The sequence below is a fragment of the Astatotilapia calliptera genome, chromosome 3, assembly GCF_900246225.1.
Source record: "Astatotilapia calliptera chromosome 3, fAstCal1.2, whole genome shotgun sequence".
In the NCBI taxonomy this organism is placed as follows: domain Eukaryota; kingdom Metazoa; phylum Chordata; class Actinopteri; order Cichliformes; family Cichlidae; genus Astatotilapia; species Astatotilapia calliptera.
Window position 1 is genome coordinate 25,151,253 of NC_039304.1, and position 21,190 is coordinate 25,172,442.

General features: G+C 40.7%; 2 protein-coding genes across 8 annotated transcripts in view; one reads left to right on the forward strand and one right to left on the reverse strand.

Annotated features, from left to right (window-relative positions):
• col4a6 (collagen, type IV, alpha 6) overlaps nt 1-7,963 on the reverse strand; it is a 143,504-nt gene extending 135,541 nt beyond the window's left edge. For all 6 annotated transcript variants that reach the window (XM_026162556.1, XM_026162554.1, XM_026162555.1 and 3 more), the window contains exons 1-3: nt 7,903-7,963; nt 7,636-7,759; nt 7,434-7,479 (exon numbers count right to left, since the gene is read on the reverse strand). In XM_026162556.1, coding sequence (XP_026018341.1) covers nt 7,434-7,479; nt 7,636-7,646 — 57 coding nt within the window. In that variant the 5' untranslated portion in view covers nt 7,647-7,759; nt 7,903-7,963. The remainder of the gene's footprint in view (nt 1-7,433; nt 7,480-7,635; nt 7,760-7,902) is intronic.
• A 1,630-nt stretch (nt 7,964-9,593) lies between these two features.
• col4a5 (collagen, type IV, alpha 5 (Alport syndrome)) overlaps nt 9,594-21,190 on the forward strand; it is a 62,124-nt gene continuing 50,527 nt past the window's right edge. For both annotated transcript variants that reach the window (XM_026162557.1, XM_026162558.1), the window contains exon 1: nt 9,594-9,888. In XM_026162557.1, coding sequence (XP_026018342.1) covers nt 9,802-9,888 — 87 coding nt within the window. In that variant the 5' untranslated portion in view covers nt 9,594-9,801. The remainder of the gene's footprint in view (nt 9,889-21,190) is intronic.

Genomic DNA, 21,190 nt, shown 5'->3' on the forward strand with positions numbered 1-21,190 from the left:
GACTTCCAAGTAAAATAAAGTATCTTATTGTACCTTTAGGGAAACAACAGCTTGTCAGCGGGCCTGTACACTCAAGGGTAATGTTACTGCACCCTTGAGAGGTATTACTTCTTTGTAGTCCAGTGTGGTTTGTACCTTCATTCTTGAACTCTCAATGACATGACTATACGCTTATGTATAAGTACATTTTACTCATTATACTATGTCATTACGTTTGGATTATACTTTTTGCCTCAGCAAGTCCGCTTTGATTCAAAGTCCATCATCAGACGGTTAGTGCAGATGTCTTCACGCTTGCCTGTTATTGGTAATTACTTGGTCTTTTGCACCTACAGAAACCAGAGCAATGATAGGTTCAGATCCTGAAGTTTGAACAGTGCTAACGTCTCCAGCATATTTGCCCATAACCACCACTACTGAAGCCGAAACAGAACGTATTAAAACCTTAAAATCTACAAGTTAAATCAAGAGATTTGGCTGTATATAGACTGTCTCGTGATAATTTACCATTCCATAATATTTTCTGTACAGGAGTAACACAAACATAGTTCCCCAAAGATGAAACATGCTTCTTGTTTCATTATGTGCCATTATTAGGAATCAACATAACCAGTTCCTGGCAGAAACTTTCCAGTTCAGTGTTTCTGAATTATAACATAATAAGGCGAAGGCGATGAGAGAAGCAAATGAAGAAGATCAATCAAACCTGAAAATATAAATTATACAGCTTTTCATCTGATTGATTTGATCAGGCCAATATAACTGAAGGTAATCTGAAGGTAAACCAACTTAGACGTAGAGAATGCAATGGACAGTTTCTCAGCATATACATTACCACTGTGCTCTGCTACCACTCAGTGCAATTATTTTATGTGAAGTTTCATTCAGACCTTCTCTGTCTGGTTTTTGACTCTTGGCTCTCCCATCACATGAGATTAGAAATGTGTGTACATGGTACCTGTAACATCATGAGAAGCCAGCATTTCCTTTTACATAATTAGACGAGGGTATTTCCCGGTAACAAAAAAAAAAAGGCTCAGGGTGTCTTTCATCCCACCTGCAGTGGACCTAAGCGGATGTGAATGATTTTATGGGGAAACATGCACCAGTGCTTGCAAGCACCACACAGGTAGTAGAGTCTTATCAGTGGGTGTGGGAGAGGAATGGTCTAGGCTTTTCTACAACATATTAAAGCTGCTATGTTTGGTTTAGTGTTCCTAAGGTACTTAGTTACCTATTTTAAGTAAACCTGAGGGGGGGGGATTCCAGCTTTGAAGTCATAAGCAGAAACCAGAAAAATGGCACGAGTGAGTAAAAACTGATTTAACAAAAAAAGGAATGGCAGGCCGTCATGAAGAAGATGAGAGAGTTAAAATAGCAGAGACAGAAGAGGCGTCTGCCTGAGAGAACTGAGAGAGCGCAGCACGACCCGGTCACATCAAACGTCATGCTCCAGATTGACCAGGTGGCTCTTTATCACATTTCAAAACAACAACAGAACTTTTTCATAAACTTGACTAATCTCATCCTGTCCCAAGCCTTCTTCCCATGAGGAAACTACACTATGGTCTCGATCGTTCCCACTGCCACTTGTGGCACGTATAAACTAAAACCCATATGCAACCCCTGAAGTATTTCAACCTGAGGAAAAGTCCTAAATCATTTTAATTAGATCGAACAGCTTTCATTTCACTACATTTTCCCAGTATGGCTGTATGCCACCATCTTTGTTTTCTGTCTTAAATGCAGCAACGTTTTTAACAGGTTCCCCTTAATTATGATTTGTCGACATAAGGCTGATTTAAGAATTTACTGTATGAGGAAAATCTGTCATAATCTGCACCCTGTCCTCTTTCTTACATAATTCACATAGGTTATACAACAGGTCCTTGAAAAGTGAGAATTATACAGTATGACCTCACCGTGACATTGAACTCGACAGAAAAATTCTTGCTTAAGCCCTGAAGGCACATTTTTAAAACCTTCTAACTGAATAAATTATCAGGGAAGAAAGTGTGGACGTTTCTGTAACATATAGCCATATCTCCTGTTAACCCAAACAGATGACTCATTAATCAATTAATTGCTTGATCCTAAAGTATAAGAAAATGGTGAAAAATTGCCATTTACATTTCTCTGAGCAAAATGTTGTATCTCCTTTATTTGAGCAAGAGCCAAAAACTCAGAAGAATCGTCATACTTTTAATTTGAAATTGACTAAATTTATCCGCCAATTATCATAATAACTGTTTTGATAAACTGAACAACCTAAATGCATCTAAATAATGATTAAACAGGAGAGCACTACTTTAGTAATCAATCACACTTTAGCTCTTTTTTAAAGAAAGAATGAAAAAAGGCAAAGGTTGTGGGGAACTACTATTCACACCACAAATCAACTGGTAATGGATTGCTTGACTTATGGAAACAGAGAGGGCAAAAAGTGATAGGAAAACTGGGTGTGGAGGGGGGTAATGATTGGGTGAAGAAAGGCGAGGAGGAGGGCAGGAGGGAAAGAAAAAAGGAGGTGGGGGGGAGGACTGTTGTGTTGTGTAGGGTCTAGAACCCACAAATCAAGCAGTGATTGGTCCCTTCACTCAGCGTCTCTGGAATGTTCCACTCTAGCACCTGCAGGGAGCGGGAAACAAGTCCTGCCAAGCACTGCAGGAATTCAAGGGGGGAGGGAGGGAGGGTAGAGGAGGTGGCTATTTTCTGCATCAGCTGGTAATCAGATTAAAATTAATTATGAAATATGGAAAGTAAATATCTGATAAAATAGGGCAAACTATCTGATTAGACTAAATAATACGGCGACACTGAGTACTCGTAGATGTAAGAGTGAGTGGTCAAGTGGCAGGCAAAGATTCTTTGGGTTTATTTGACAGAAGTCAGTGCATTTTCCTGTTATTCCAGATCATTTCATGAGCACAAACCTTATACTTCTGCAACTGCAACCAGAACTCACAAAAGTTATTAACAAATCCTAATTTATCGACATTATAAATTGGAACCTATGGAACTGGATTCGACCAAATGACAAAAACGTTGTTTAATTTTTCGTGTGTGGGTGTCGGGGTTGGGTTTTTGTTTGAGAATGATGAGCTTTTTTCGGAGAAAAAAAATCTGAATTCTGAGTTTGAATCGGAATATGATTTAAGTTAAAAATTTAGAAACAAAAGTCGTAATTCTGAGAGAAAACACTGTAATTTTCAAGTTTTCGTCCAGAATTCTGAAATTTAAATAAAAATTCTGGAGGACAGTAAGAACAATGAGGAGTCAGACTTCTGACTTTTCTCAAAATTCAGAAAAAAAACTTCACGACCCAAAAATGCTTTTACTCAGAATTCTTCAGTAAGTAAAACGTTTTCTTTCAAGCATGACTCAGATCACCAAAGTCAAAAATGTTCTTTATGCCAGAATAAATACATTAAATTGTAAATTTAACAACACCTAAGAGTTTCATCATCTCATCTGTCAGCAGGCTGAGACTCAGTGGTCCATACAAATGTGCTCAGCTGGGTCAAAACAAATCTAAAGAGTTGATTTCTCGATGATTTCCAAATCACTTGCTCTAATTTTTCTGGACTCCCTGCTTTCAGTCCCATCATAACGCCTCCCCTCTCCTCACCATTCTTCCTCACTCCTGTGGGATGTTTCCCTTGTGCCAACAGTAGCGTCAGTTCTTACAAACCAGAAACCATGCAGAAGCTCCAACAGAAGGTCCTTCTCTCTCTATGTGTTCACTAAGTGGTAAAATAATTTATAAATACACCAACCAGTCTACTTAAACTACATAAGCTAGCAAACCAAAACCAATGTTACAACTCAAGCCGCTACCAGACGTACTTCTTTTGACTGACAGCATAACGGACAGGTGTAGACACCGTGACCAATCACCCATTGGTTAGTGAAGTGTCCTTTTGAAGCCTCGAGCTGAGTGTGCCTCAAAAACATGTCAGAATGTGTGACAACAGCTAAAATCCCCCTTAAGTTTAACTTTAGGTGGCTAAAGCATAATTATGGTTAACATCGGCCGTGCCTGAAATAATTCACTCATGACTTCATTTGCAAAATATTTAAAATTTCAGACAGGATTCCTTTTCTTGGCACTGTTGGTTTTATCATTGCAGACACACAGTGATAAGTCAGATAAGTAAATGAATGCCGACATGAACTTTTGTCATAAATACTATACCAAGTTAACGACACCTTTAAGTGCACTATAGGTTAAAGCAACACTTGCTAAAAGTTTGGACAGCACTTCAAAATGGCCAACTCACTATATGGTGAGTAGGATCACACAGAAGCTGTAGCCTTGTTTGTATTCTACCTTGATGCGAATCTTGTGTTGCATCAAATCCTTTGCACTTGTTATTTTTCCTTTCAGAATATCTACTGCTACTATATTATACAACTACAACATGCTAACTTATACTAGTACTACATATGCCCAGATAAGATTCCAAATGACTAAGAGTTGGGCTTCTGCAAGTAATGCATTCACCCTAAACTTGGGCTATCTTCTCGCTCTGTGCCATTGAGAGATAAACAAGTGTTTGCTTTTATCTGATGACGCTGACATCACCTGACAAACACCTTCCTGCACTCAGTGGTGCAGAGACAGGAATGAACTTCATATTTTAATTCATCCCAAAACAAACTTTAGCACGCACTACCACAGCGGTAGACTTAGCTACCATGGTTATGAAAGGCAAGACCACCCAATGAAGTCATCTGTCACTCACTCAGTCACCAACTCACACACACACACACATACACAACACAAAACAACAGGGAGGCGGGAAGTGGGTGGAGGAGTCAATTCAAAGTCAGTGCAGCTCCATCAGCTGATTCCTGTTGGGATACAGGAGGCTTTCTGCCGCTGAATCACTTTAATGTCAGTCGGTCTTTGCTGAAGCACAACCTGAGCGGCATTTCCTGCGACTCCCTCAGCTGGGAGAGCTCAAGATCAAACTGCATGTAATTACTGCGTTATAGCACTTTTTTCCTTTTTTACTTCGTCCTTCTACTAAAGACAGTGAGCAAACCTTTAGAGGCCAGCCTGATCCTCTCCAGCATGACAAAGTCAAACACATTTTAAATGCTCCTGCCCAGCGATATCTACACAATGATCTGATATTTTGTCAGTTGTGGAGACTATGTGCTGTATTTTCAATGGCTTCCCCAGAGAAAAGACCAATTTTGACCTCTGACATCATCAAACAACGCCGCTGCTCTTTCTTATTCTAATTTTTATTGTAATGGTTTCGGCGCTTCATTCACAGCTTAATCAGCTTCTTTACAGATGACTGGTGTGAACCTGAGTAAACTATCATTTCCACTTCTGTTCATTTGATTGTTTGCTTTTCCACCAATGTCAAGAAGATGGAATTAAGGAATGCAAGACCCCAACTTCTCTTACTGTATGTCCTACTCCTGTAGGACATACAGCCCTGTATCCAGCTTTAGACCAACGAATTTCTAAGGATTTCCAACTGGTTTTTAACAGGTTTATGCAGCTGTGAGATAAGAAAATTATCTCACCTTATGAAGGATACCACTTCTTCCCACATTTCCTCCATTTATAAGAAGTTCTAAATGTTTAATATCTAGTTGTTTAAGCAATATGATGCAACTGGAAGGTTATTATGGTTTTTATCTGTGTTGATATCACTTCATGTGTTACAAAAATGCAAAACACATCTGTAAAACTGCTGATAAATCATAGAGATACACTGATTGTTAAATGTTTACATATCTTGATATTTAAAGCAGCATTGTGTTGTTTTATTTTGCTGTTAATCCTGTTTGGTACAGTATGTGTTCCTTTCTGTAGCAAGAGGACAACAACGAAACAGCTATTTTGACGTCTATAAGCTCTTCACCTGTCTTTGAACTTTTAGCCCCCACAACATTTCCACCACACACCAGATAAACATCACTGTAAACGACACGCAGTAGAGATGCAGTCCTAAATACTGCACAATACTGAACACAAAAATAATTATACTAGAAGTATTTTTAAGACGTTTGTAACTTTAGGTATTTTACAGGAGATACAAATCAAATTTTAAATAGTGCATAACTTAGTAGAGTAACAAAAAAATCTTTACATCGTACGTTGTAGGTATGCTGTAGTTTTAGGGGTGCGGGCCATACCATGTAGTGGATTAACCTTGGGTTTCTTTTTACACTTTTATTATGCATTAAATAGGTGTGCACCATGGATGTTTGACAGGGCGTGGAACGATGTGTTATAAGATCACTTGGGCCCAAAGCCTGCAGTTTTTGCTTGCTGTTTAATTTTTCTTGTAAGCAGAAAAGACAGAGAGCTGTCCTCATCACATTTTTATATTTAATATAAGAGGACAACTGAATAGTAAAGCATTAATGATGCACAGAAATTTAATGCATAAGTAAATGTAAAAAGGCAAGGTTAAAAGATTAGAAAATACCCCCCCCCCCCCACACACACACACACACACACTGCAGTTTCAGATAAAATGCACTTCAGCTATTTATTTGTACTATTTGTATTTATATGTTATATTTCTATTGTATACATTAACCGGCATCTGTTGGTGGACAGCAAAGAAAGAATTTCATTGCACAAAGAAAAGCCTTTTCTCTTGTGACACGTGACAATAAACACTTTGAATCTTTGAATCTTGAATATAATTTTCCATTCTCCTCTAGAAGAATTGCACCCTATTTTGCGAACCTTATTATAAAGTGCAACTGAAATGATTAATAAACAGAAACAAAGTGGGCCTGAAGTACCAAAGCCCTCCACTATTTTCAATCCCCTCTGCAGAACCTCATCAAGTGAGCAGAAAGGTGTGGCTTGGAAAGGCACGCAGGGCTGATATCCTCCTAATTCTTAATATTCATCAGCGGGGCGGGCTTTGAATTGCAAATAACTGCGAGCGGGCCCACTCAAATATGAACTGGGTTTTTTTTTTCGATGCAAAAATGTGGACTCCAGCTCAAAGCTTAAAAAAGGGACCCACATACCGTGCAGTGTCTGGCACAAACGGTGCAACAAGCTCGTCTGCAAATGTTATTTACTTTAAATGACAATAACAAATAGCACTGAAAGACTGACTCTATTTAATAAATACAGTTTTTTAGAGAAAATGTAATAGAAATGTATAAAAGTATCACCATATGCCTCAGGCAGAGGCCATGCACAGCATGGATGACCTGCGTGTCGGCGATGTATGACAGTAACTTTGTAACACTGTAAGTCAAGCAGCTATCACACTTGTTTTTAACGAGACACCAAGAACCCCATTTTGGTCACAGCTCAGCTGCTCTTTCACGAAACACAGCTCCATCTAAATCGGGTGTTTAAGAGTTTCATCTGCGCTAAATAAACCAAGCGGGGATCCTCTCCACCTAAGGAAGTGTCACAGTAAACGAAAGGGACTTACTCCGAGTGCAGACCTCGCCGCGAAGGTCAGCGCGATCACACAAATCCTGCAAAACAAAAATAAGTCTTTTAGTTATTTCCCTCCGAACTTATTAGTCGACAGGTACAGCAGCGGCAGAGGCAGCCTGCAAAGCCGAAAATTAACTTTGCAGAAATACGTTTACAGAGCCATTTTAAAAAGAAATCAAAAAATAAACCCTTACAGGACTTTCATATTGATCCGACTGGCGGAAGGCGGGGACCACAGGTAGAGCTCGATCCCCTTATCTTCACCAAAAAGGCACCGCTTCAAACGCGCTCATCGACGGCTCCAAAAACCCCTGTCATCTACCGGAGACAGAGAGAGAGAAGCAGTCCTACTGACCCCGATTTTAACACATAAAGCTCCAAGCATTAACAGCCAGCCAGCGTTGAAATCACACGTTTTGTTGGCGATTTCTTTCATAAAAATCAGAGCTTGTCCAACTCACCCAAGTTTCAGCGGTGCAGTCGCTGCTGCGCACTTCGTACTGGTGCGCTTCAACTCAGCAGCCTCAGCGAAGAGGAGGGGCCAGCACATGCCTCCATGCCTCTGACTGCCACCGAGGTACCCCCACATACCAAGTACGGTTCGGACCAGCAAAGGAGGCACAGCGGTGTAAAGCAAGTCTGCAGTCCAGGTTTTAATCAGTGAAAAAGCAACAACATTGTCTCTGAAAGAAGTTCTTTCAGAGACTACAAAGACTTTTATTCCACATAAAAACAAAACCCCACCGTTGTTAGCGCTCAGGTGGTTACTGAAGTTTAAAATGACCTTAGGACACTTTATGCAAAATTAGTCCCCAAAGAATCAACATGATGGATCTTAAAATTCATAACTGTGTTTTCATACCATTCACCCAAACACCCTCCTTATGATACATTTAAAAACTTTAACCGCAGATCAGTGTTAGGGATCACGTGTACTTTGCCCTGATCTCTGCTAATGCATAAAACTTCTTGAATTAAGCAGAGTACTCTTTAAGCTTTGCAACACTCCCTAGAGGGGCTATAAAATCCTTTATTACAGTGCATTATCTTAAATTTTTGTGTCTTGTGTTTCTGGCATAGACTTTTCTGCAGCTTGTTTAGCACCACAGGATCCTAACTAGGTCCTCTTCAGTTTTGGACTTGCTATATAGTTTTTATTCATATGTTTATTTTCTACTGTCCCAATTTCAATCCTAACCATAAACCCAGTAGCACTACAGTTATAACCTTGCACTATAATATTACTAAGGTACTTCATCAAATTTGATTTCAGAATTTTTTAGCAAACTTACTAGAGTAGAGCTTTCAAAGTTTTTAGAAAGTTACACAACGTATTTCATGTTTTAAGATGAGAAAATGTTAAGTCCAACTTGTGATTAGATGACTTTTAAATCATACAAAAATGCAAGAATCACTTCAACTGTGATGCTTTAAAAATTCACAATAAAATCCTCCCAAAAAGTGCACCTTTAAATTATTCCACTGCAGGTCTTGATTCTGGTTTCTTTCACTCCAGTGATTGTAACATAGATAGTGTAATATTGCAAAGGTTGGATGCTGAGATGATTGCTTACTGTGATTATGTGTGCTTATCAGTCCCAGTGTGGGCACATACAGTTTGATCACACAGTAACTTCAGCAGCATGTGTTCATATAAGTTCATGCAACAGTCTTTATGCTTCACACCACATTCAGAGGAAGGCGCGTGTGAAACGAGACAACAGGTACGTTTTTATAGGACGGAGGTTTTATTCTGTACTATTCTACTAGCAGCTTTCCTTCGTTGGGAGAAAGTGACCTGTAATAAAGTGGCAGGAATGTAACGTGCCGGGGCCTAAGGAAAAGAAAAGAAAAGGTTTAAAGTCAAACTCACAGCCTCGAGCGGTGGTCTGGAGTCAGGAGAAAGAATATCCATCCGCGAGGTTCAAACATAATGATTATTTACTGCATACTTTAACACGCGATACACTTTTGGGCATTTGGACCTTCGTGGCTCACACTTACGACCAGATCTTGTTTCGCAAATCACCCCAAATTTATTTTTAATTAATTATCTGTCTTGGGGAAGGTGCACATCCCTGATATCACTGCGCACCGCTTGTGGAAAGTAGATCCGGTGGGCAGGTTTACGAGTTCAGAAAAAGTGAGAGAGAGGGAACTGCAGAGACGCACGGTGCCAGAGCCAGGACCACTGGGAGTCTCTGCAAGCGCAACAACCGCCGACACGCCGAGAAGAAGAACGAGTTTCTTTATTTCTTTTCCACAGTGTGCGTGGGGGGAGCAGGGCTATGACACGCGTATAAAGAGCCCCAAAGTACAGTGCTAACGCAGGCGGATCTTTGTTTTATTCTCCCCAAAAGATGAGTAAAGACTCAAAGTGCCTGCGACAGCTCGGTGCGACTCTGCTACTAGTCCTGTTCGCCGGGGTGCAGCGATCCGACTCTGCGGTAAGTACGCTTCCAGTTCCTTGCACTGATTTTTCCCCCGCTGCAGGAGAACCTGCAGAGACCCACCGGCTCCCTCAGCGAGCGAGTAAAGTTTCTAAAATAGAGAAACTGCTTTATAACAAGTGCTTCTGCTCTAATAATAATGATCCCGGTTGCCGTTTCCGTTTTACTTGCAAATAAAAGCCATGTAATTACACCAATGATACACCTCTGCGCTCAGCTTTCATGGCTTTTTGACTGCTAGGATCACCTTCGCAGGATTTTCCTGCAGATTTTCTTGGTGGGAGATCGTACGAAGTTTCTGTCCTGCCCCCTTCGTGCGCATCTTCGCGTTTCGCGTACCTGCGGTTATTTTTTTTCCGCCCTGTGTCTGTATTTTGTTCCTATTCTCGCGTCAAGAACTCGGACGGATTCTAAACTCGGCGTGTGGAGGGAAAGCGGCGCGCCGATGCTTCCCTTAAGAGCCCGCTTGTGTTCGGATTGAACCTCGAACAGCGGGGCTGCTGTTCAGTCTTTTGTGCGTAATTTTGTTTTGGTGTCCTGAAAGAGGGAACTGTGCGTTTTTCTCTCCAGGTGTGTGCAGGTGTGCTTTAAGTTGACAGCAGCTGCTTTCAGACTCACACTGAAGTGTAGAGAAATGAAACCCATATTTAGTGCAGCTGATTAGTCTTTGCATTTGAGAGATGATTCAGAAACAGCAACACAGGTGGGGAAGTGTATGAGCGCGCTCGCACTTTTCCTCTCTTCGCCCTCCACATCTGTTTAAACTAGTGCCTCCTCATCCTCAGCTGTAGATCTCTAACGTGTCGGGATGCCGATGCATCACCAAATCAGTGCAAGTGTCTCTCACTCAGGCTCCTCATATAATATTTCATGAATATTCCCTCGTCATTAATTATAAATGAGTCGTGGCTGCACGCCCACCACACACCAGGCGTGTCCAATCAGGTCTGCCAATCAGGTCTGTTTGCCGTTCTGTAAGTCCTCTAACACAGCTATTCGTGGTATGAGTGGGGTTTTTCATGTTTTTCAAATTATGCAGGAGACATTTGTGTGTTTGAAGATTTTATGGATTAGATTCAGTGTTTTGATGGCAACTGGAACACTGAACAGAGTATGAGCATCCTGTGAAATAACAAAAACAGCACAGGATCAGGTCTAAGACTAAAAAATCAGCATTTGAGAGTTGAGAGTTGTCTGCTCAGAGTTTATAAAGTGATTAGAGATGAAGAATAAATCAACAGATAGAAGCTCTTTCCTCTCCTTCAGCTGTAATATGTCAAAACTATGGTTTGACCTCTTCCCTGCTTTGCTTGGAAGTTGTCTCGGTATGACAGAGATTAAGTTTACTGCAATATTTCACCAAGGCCATGAAAGTTTATCAAGGACCTTGAAGTAAACTGTTAAAAGGGTGGAAAAAAGAGAAAATGAACTAAAAAACGTATAACTTTAATTAAGATAGTTACTTGCTATATTAACGGTTTTTTGACATTTAAGTGTAATGATACACAAAAAAGTCACTGAACTTTCACAAATGGTCATTAATGTCTCAATAGATAATAGTAAATTAGCTGTGTGTTTTGGAGCATTCCTTTAATTTAGTGTGAAAGAAGACTCTTTAGGGAATCAAAGTTCCCCTTTCTCCATTAAAGCGCTCATTGAGTCCCCCTAGTGGAGACAGTCTGTCCTGATGTCACTGCTAGCACAAGAGATTGAAAGAAATGATATTTTGTGGCATGTCTTTGTCTAAATTTCCAAACTTGCGGGATAAAAACCCCCTAAAATCAAAGACAAAGCAGCTATGTTCCTGTAACTTAAGCTGACATTGTTTTCAGGTTTAAAACAAACAGACTGGTGCATGTGCGGAGAGTTTCTCATTAAGTTTGAAGGAGAGAGCGTCATAAGTCATTTTTATTGCTCTCTCTCTCTCTCTCTGTGTATTAATCCTCACAGATATCAATCTCCATTCAGCCAGGTGAGGGGGTTCAGCGGTAATGTATACCTGGAGGTTTTCCTTTGAACCCGTCATGCAGTGCAAACCACAAACACACTTAATTTGATGCATGCTTTTTGCGCAGCAAGGGAGGCGCACACCTATATACACCCGCTCGCCCTACACGTGACCCACATCTCAGGTGGAGTCTGTGCAGGGGCGGATCTGTCTGCATGTATGTGTGTGTTTGTGGTGAGAGTTATAGTCAAAACATCCTGACATTGCGGAGATTTGGAGATCGGCAGAGGAGTATCAGCTAACACATCAGAGCTGCAGCTTCCACGATGTCTTCTTCTTCTTTGGTGTTTGGTCTCATTTTTGTCCCCCGATTTGTTTCCTAGGATCTTCTGTCTTTTGTCAACTCTTCTTTAATCGGTCTCCCCCCATCCACTGCACTCGGTCTCGTTCCCTCATGTAGCGCCATGATGATGACGATGACAATAATCAGTCTTGGCAGGAATTTTCCAGATGCAAGATGTACTGATCATTCAATCAATCCTCTGTCTAATAATAATCACATTTATAACCACCATAAATCAGCCTGTGCATCATGCAAGTTCAACGAAACAAATTCGCTCTTGGAACTCCTTCTCACTAGCAGAAATGGTAACGTTCAGAAAAAAATCAAACATGGACAGAACCTGGTCAATTTCTTGCCAAAATTCCCCTGGCTCTGACTTTCATTAAACCCTTTTTTGGTACTAGGCTTCTGGCACCGGCACTCTTCAGTTCTTGAGTGTGTCAGCACCACATTAGTGGAAATGTTTCACCTGTTTACCTTCTCCTTCTCCTTTCACCTTCTGTATCTGCCTCCCACTGCTCCACCTTTGTGTCTGTCCTTGAATGCAAATTCCATTTTTATCTAGCTTAAGGCTCCATAAGCAAGCAGCAGTGGAGGGAGCAACTCTCCAAAGACTTCCATGGATGGATATATATTTGAATATTAGAATCAACTATACGTGTACCCTGCAGGTTTGTCAAAAGATTCATTTTATTATTCAATTAGCATTTGAATTAATACTCAACAGCATCAACAGTTCTGTCTTTGCCTCCTCTAGTCAATAAACAGCTTCACACAGCAGTGATGCAGTCAGAAAGCCCTTCCCCCTCATTAGCAACTCAAGCAGTTGATGTTCACAACCCTCAACAGTTTGGAGAATTTCAGGAAGTCAGGTTTCAACAATGCTGGAGTATTGTAAAGCTTGTGGGCGTGCACACAGTACTGTCCAAAAGTTTTAGGCAGGTGAGAAAAATGCTGTAAACAAAGAATGCTTTCAAAAGTGGAAGTGTTAATAATTTATTTTCATCAATCACCAAAATGCAGTGAATGAACAAAAAGAGAAATCTAAATCAAATCAATATTTGGTGTGACCACCCTTTGCCTTTAAGGCAGCATAAATTCTTCCAGGAACACTTGAACACAGTTTTTAAAGGCTCTCGCCTGGTTGCTCCAAACATCTTGGAGAACTAACCACAGATCTTCTGTGGACATAAGCTTCCTCATATCCTTCTGTCTCTTCATGTAATCCCAGACACACTCCATGATGCTGAGATCAGGGCTCTGTGGGGGCCATACCGTCACTTCCAGTACTTCTTGTTCTTCTTTATGCTGACAATAGTTCTTAATGACTTTGGCTGTATATTTGGGGTTGTGGTGTTGTGTCATAATGTGCATCTTGTATAATATCTTTGGCCAATCAAAAATCTCGATCCATCCACAGCTGCAACCCCAGTTGGAAGTAGATTTATCAAAGGGGTGGGTATTTACTCAAGGGGCACATGAGAAGCTGGGATTGTTTTGGATTGCAACACCAATAATCTCATAAAGAGATAAAATTAATACTGAGCAGAACTGAGTTCAGCTTATTGTTGTGGCCCTCCACAACAACCCCAGTTTCTCATGTGGCCCCTCGGGTAAATGAATTGCCCCCCCCCCCTCCTTTATCAGATAGTTTCTGTTTAGTTATCATTAAGGTAGCAGCTAGTGGTCATGCCTAATAATAAAACTTTCTGTAACATTATAATAGACTAATTTAAAAGTATAACACAATTATTTGTGTCAAACTCCAACTCTGAAGCTAAGAAAATTCTACCAGCAACCAGGCAAAAATGGCAGCCGCCAACTTCATCAACCCTGTTTGCTCACAGAACTACCTCACATACTTATCGTTGTTTTGTTTGTTTGGCACTACCTAAAATTGTTGTCATACCCTACCCCAACCTTACCCCTCCACTCCCGTGGTATTAAAAATGGTATTCGATATGAAATTCTAGTATCAAGATAGTGTAAATGGTGTGGTACTTATATAATGCTACGTGTTCAATACTTCTATAGAGTACTTCTATCTAACATTAACATTTCTCTTACTCTTATAAATCTATTCGAGGCACCGTAATGTCACCTAAACATACTTTGACAAACCTCCATTATTCTAATTTGTTGCTAACCTGCTCATCCTTCAGTCTCTGTGTATTTGTGGCAGAACTTACACAGTGGTGTCAATGACCTTCGGATGCTGTTAGGATTAACAGGTGGTCAATGGGACCAAAACCAAAAGCTAAAAAGCTAATTACCCGGATTGAGTACAGACATTTCTCTTCCCCCGTCCTTTGCTGCTTTGTCATTTATTCTCTTTGCATGAAGAAGCAGACCTGATGTAGAAGCCAAAGTGAAAATAGCCAAAGATGCAACAATGACAGATTTAGCTGTAGCCCTATACTACTGGATACCAGTAGTATAGTATAGTAATAGTAGTACTCTAATACAGTGTTTCCCAATCTTTTGGAGCCACGGCACATAGTTAGAAAAATTACATGGCACACCACCAAACAAAAATGACACAAAAAGCATTTTGTTCACCTGGTAGACCGGAATTGGCTCAGTTTGTCCCCAGTATACCTTTTTTGCTTTCTTCTGAACACTACTGATGCTAGGGCTAGATTTACTACTTTTTCTTTAAAACATTTTTTTCTATTGCTATCACGCGCTGTGTCCTCTCACAGCATGACTATTATAGCATTTCTTCTTCATCTTCTTCTGTTTTACTGGCAGTTTGCAACCTATTTAATTAGAGCAGGTAGTTGTACTGCCCTCTAGTGGAAGAGAATGCAATTGTTCTGCCCGCGACTCATGCCGATCGCCTAAGAGTACCAATCAGGTGGAACTAAATAATCTTCCACAGCACACCTGATCCTTTCTCGCGGCACATAATGGTTGGGAAACACTGTTCTAATATATCTGCAGTAGTAATAGCAGAGCACTTGCATCAATTGCAAAGCTTCACCTAAACCCACAATTTTCAGTTTCATTCTCCTTGTTGTGGAATTCAAACACCTCCTCAACAATTTGCTAGTCAAGGCTTGCGTTTTTATTTCCATCTGGTAAATAAATTGTTACGTGATAAGAGCAATATGTTGTGACTAATAAGACCCAAACAGGTCGCAGACGTGGGTGTCTGCATCACGATTTTCCATGAGTTTCATTTTCTGCTAATTCAGACTGAAACAGCATCCAGTCATTTCCCTGTTGCCTCCTCTTCATGGGTCTTTAAATGTCAGGCTAGTGTGGACATCAGATTTACATGGACATCTTTGGTGTACTCACATTGGTGTAGTAGAAGCAGTAGAAGTAGAGACCACAGTGATGTATGTTGTGTTACCAGGTGTATTCATTTACTTGACATTTTGAAAAAAAATTAATCCAGAGAATAAAAAAAGTACGTATGATACGTCTTAAAAGCCGTCCCTAGTGTATACTAGGAGCAAAACCAGGGAAACTGGCAAAAGGTAAATGACTCTAGTAGACAGAATTTAATAATGCCAAATAATCATACCAGCTTTTTCTGGTGGTGCTTTAAGAGGTGAGAAGTTATGTGTGCAGGGATCAGACTTTGGATAGACTTGGATATTTTAAAGGCTTTTGAAGGTCATACAGAAATGAACAGGAAGCCACTGGAAGGACGTGAGGATGGTTTTCTTGTTGGCTTCAAATAGCTATAAGCAGAAAATCTCACTTCACTGAGCAACCACACTAGAGATAGGTGATAGTAGAGCTGATAAAGTCACAAATAAGGACTTTACCCCCAAAGGATGGCTGATCAGGGAGTTACAGGTGGATGATATCAGTGTCTACTTGAAGTGCACCATCAATTGATGGCTTGTAGGGGCTGTAGTGGCAGTAGTAGCGGGTTTGATTATATTGGCAGTAAAAGATCAACCAGAACAGTAGTAGTTGTAGTTTTAGAAGGAGAAGTTGTACCTGAACTTACATTACAGTAGGTGTAGCAGTAGTAGCAGCTCTAGCATGAGCAACAACAGTAGAAGGACACATGATATTGAAATAAAAGTGATATTTAAATGCTTTTTGTCATTTTTGCAACAGCAGGGTTAGTAGTAGTAGAATCTAACCCTAACCCTGAAATCAGCAAGTAATCATGAAGGCTGCAGCCTAATGTACACAAGTACTTTTCAAAATGGGAATTTTTTTCATCTCTTTAAAAAAAAAATTTATCCACATGAAAATGCGAAATAACCGATCTGAAGCAATGTCAATACCATGCCAAAGCAACAGGTGGTGATATAACCTTAACCGTGAAGAAATGTTGGCCAATCAAAAGCTCAGCTTTGAAGCTGAGTGCTTCAAAATCTCCACCCTGGCAAGAGTGTCTGTAACGCTCCATTTTCAGTAGGGATGGGTATCGTTTAGGTTTTATCCGATACCGGTGCCAAATCGGTACTTTTGAAACGGTGCCGGTGCTCAAACCGGTGCTTAAAGAATGGAGAACACAAAATTGGTCCAAAAACCTCTCATGTTCAGCTGTTTTTTTGTAAAAAGATAACAATGTTAGCCTTTTCTGCAGCTATAGGGGATTTATGGTATCACTCTTGGCTGGAAGCAGTGCTTAAACAATGGAAAAAACACAAACTTTGTCCAAAACCTCTCATGTTTAACTGTTTTCCACTTTTTCTTTGGTCATTTTAGCCTTTTTGGCCAGGGTGAAGGGAGTATCTGCCATCAAACAACAAGACAGCCGCATGTAGCTATGATGATGTTTGCTAGCTCACCTTACATGCATTAATGTAATAACGTGGTTAGCCTACTCAACGTAAATTACACACGAACAACATTAAGCTACTCACGCAGAGAAGAACGGCTGCTGCTGCATCATCATCCTCATCATTTCTGCCACACTGGCAGGGCTAGGGGCCAGGACTCTCCTCTTTGGGTTTGTGGGGGATGTTGCTAAATCCGGGTCCGATAACAGGCAACCCACCCGCAGTAGATGCGCTCGGTGTGAGGTCTCGCAGCAAGCTATCAAATACGGCGCATTTCTCAGCTTTAAAAAAAACCCCGCTATGCGTCGCCAGGTGTTTCATCGGATTCAAGGTGTTACTTCCTTTGACAGTATCACAGTATCAGCTTAAAGCACTTGTTGCTGCTGAGTTTGCATCTTTTGCTGTGAAGTACAGCCAGACTTTTGACCGCTTCGCCTTGGGCATTTTTAATCTGTAGCTCTGCTCTAAAAGAACGTACGTACCTGGACCCGCCTACTATCCTGGGAAACGTAAAATGATTGGCTAGAAGTGTATCACAGCTCAGGAAAAAAAAGCACCGAAATAAAGCACCGAAATGTGCGCTGCTTTTCGGTCTGGTTACTACCGTTTATGTCAGAACCGGTGCCATCATGGCACCGGATACCGGTACCCATCCCTAATTTTCAGTGAACCAAAATGTCGTTTACGTGTGGACGAATGTCCAAAAACGCATAGAAAAAGCTAAATTGACCAAAATACATGCATGTAGACGTAACCTAATGCAGCCAACAACAAGCTAATACTGAGAGCTGAATGAATGCTATAACTATTTCATATGGATAAAACCAGCAATGTTACCTATAGAGCAGGGGTGGGCGATATAGCCTCAAAATTACATCGCAATATTTCTTGATCAGAATACGTTGTGATTCTGAAATTTGCGAAAATTATATTGAACAAAAAATACAGATGATTGCAGTTTGCATTTGTTAGTGTAAAGTAAATAAATCCTTATTTTCCAATGAAATACTGCCAGTCATGATAGGGTACTAAGTATAAAATTAACATTTTAAATAAACGATCTGCCACCACATCATTGTTTTAAAGCATCCATCCATTCTCCTCCTCTTTTCCTTATGAGGGCTCAGGGGTGGTGGATGTTTTGTTTTGGTATTGAGGTCTGGTATTGGTACAGACTACTAAATTTCTGGTGTCATTGCATTCCCAGTTCTCACTACTGTAAGATTTCAGTCAGGTTAAAGTTGAGTGTACCTACGTGGAGATGCACGTTACTGCTATAGATGTAAGCTGCCATCATAAGGGCTTCAGTGTCTTATCCATTTCATCTTGTACTTCTAGTCTAGTCATACCTGTTCTTTGATCTGTTCGCACTTCTCAGTATCCTAGCAACATCACTGAAAACATTAAAGTGGGAAGGAGATCTCTCTTTAAATGGAAGGAGGTTGTGCTTTTAAGAGGATTGAAGGTTTGGTGGAGAGATTAAGGTTTCGATCATGTGATGACCTTTTGGTGATGATTCAGACCTGGGATTTGTGTTTTATTGATTTTTTAGTTTTTTTGGCAGCCAGTTATGTTTTGCGCTGATGGAAATTTCAGATATATGTAACAGAACTTGCGATGAAACTGTTTATGTGGGAATCTTGTGGGATTTTTTCCCCCCTGTGTCTGAATGGAGTGTGTGGCTGTGATTCAGCGGGCTACCTGACAAATCCACCTACATGCTGTCCCCCTCAGACCCCTACTTATCTTTTCTTCTTGTTTTGCTGACCTCCTTTTCTGAAAGGACATCATCTTTGTCCTGTGTTGCTCCTTTTCTCCGAATAAAAGGGAATTTTGCCGCCCAGAGGAAGCTCGAACTGCTGCTTAGTGGGGAAAAATAAGTTCGATTTTAAGACGCATGAGAAAAATCTGTTAAAGTGTTTCATATGGAAAGCAAAACAACAATAAACTAAAAAGCACCAATAAAGAGAAGTTACTGGGCAAAAAAGAAGAGAGATGTATGGTTAAAAACATCACGTTTCTCCACTCATTTGTTCTGCATATTTTGTTTGTGAGAAGAATAGAAGCTTGTGAAGTTTAATCTGTCTGTGATCAGTGGCTTCGTTTGATCAGATTTCTACCTTTCCCTTCCCTTTCACTCTTTCAGCTCTGAGCTGAGCACACAACAAACATTTCACTTGAGCAGACTGGCCTCATATTACTAAGCACCTCTTTACTGCCATCTCGTCCTGTCATAACGTCTTGTTTCTTTTGTTGTCATTGTTACTTTGTCAACTGGGCTTTTAAAGTTTGAGACTGAGGTAAAAACTTCCCTCTCTAAACTGCGCTCAGCTTGTTTTCAGCTCTGCTGGCATGTCAGCTTTCTCTTTTTCATGTTTCTTTGTTGTCATTCAACACTGATGATGAACTTTGCTGTAAAACTTTGCACTCAATTAATGAAATTAAAGTCTTCACCAACCCTAACTATTACATGTTCCTCAGTTTTATCTATTTATGCTTGTATGTATGGACACTAACAATGATGCAGTGACAGTTAGCACCCAGATATTAGTTTGTTTAGCTCGCAGGACCCAAAGAGGTGGGTGAGCGGCTCAGTACCCATAAAATCACCAAAGAGAAGGGACCGAATGTCCAGAACAGGCTAAACATAGATGCAGAGAAGAAACCAGGACATGACTAAAGCAGTTTTATTGACCAAGAAAGATATTAGGGAGTATCTTAAAGTCTTTAATCCTAACAGTGCTTGAGGAGCTGAGTGGGTAGTCATTACCAGGCTGAGCAAAAAGGGGAGTCAGGAGACCCAGAAAAGTTGGTGGATCAGGGTGGTGTCCAAGTCATGACAAAGAAGTCTTTTAAAGCTAGTGCAGTTCGGAGGGTGGAGGGCCAGGTCGGCCAGAAAGTGGAATGGGAAGGAGGAGAGGCTGTAACTAGACTGACTGACAAGTATATCAGCATAGCCTACAGTCTGGCAACAGCTGAAGGTCATTGGAAGATTAATGTGGGTGACCCTTAGGCACATCTGAAACCACTCCTGAAATCAATTCAATTTCAGATAAAAGGCATTTTAAATTGTAAGGTCTGCAGCCTCGCCTCTCTAACGTTGTCTCCAAAACGATCAACCTGAGCTTTCCCTCTGATGTACTCATTTCTAATCCTGTCCATTCTGGTCACTCCCCTTGAAAATCCTAATGCCTTCAGCTCAGCTTCAAGTCTTTTTGTCAGCGCCCCCGTCTCCAGCCATACATGACATTTTTAAACCTTCCCTTACACTCTTCCTTACCCTGCTTGCCCCTCTTCTTCGCCTCTGTTTTGCACTGTTGCTTTGGATGGTTGAACCTAGGGGTGGGCGATATATCGAATATACTCGCTGTATCATGAGTTTTTCCACATACGATGGTTAAAATGGCTTTATTTAGGCTTTCATTGAGTATAAGTTTGCCATGACAATATTAAGCTGTCTGCATGTAATTCACTGTGAGGGTTTTTTCTCCCACACTCTGCGAATGCATCATTAATCCCCCCTCCCAGCCGGAAAAACGTTCTACCTGGCATACAGCGCTGAGCAAGGATTTCACAAGGAGGATGTCGAACAAAACACGGTAATTTGCAAAACATGCTGTAAAACTATTGCTGCAGACGTGAGCAGTTAGCAAAATAAAAAAGGGCAATTTTAAGCACTGAATGGTTAAAACAACATTTGTTTTAGATGTTATTTAAATATATTGTGATATATATATTGTATTGTGATATAGCAAAATCATATTGTGATATTAGCTGTTACTCATATTGCCCACCTCTGGGTGAACCCTTGTATATGCCTCTGCTCCTCGCAGCTTCACTGTTACGCCCGACTGCTTCTCATTCACACGTCCTGTCTCACCTCTCCTCACTTTCACTCCTCTTCACTCCAGATCACACCTTCACCTCTCCGTACTCTCACTACCGATCACACTGTGATCATTATAGTCCAATACACAGGACACTGATTTTGATTCACAGCAGCACTGAACTCTTCACAGCCTTTTCCTAATCTAACCTGATGCACACATCCTGCTTGTAGAGCCACAATAACACAAAGAAGGGTTGCAGCCGTCCACAGCCATTTTCACTATAGAAGAAGAATATTGTTATGCTGATTAACAAAGAGACTCATCACTTTACCATCAACTCGTTTTGTTTTTTATCTCACATGAGTTGCCACAACAACAACAGGACTGCATGAGAGCGAGCAAAGCCAAGGAGTGATAAGACACA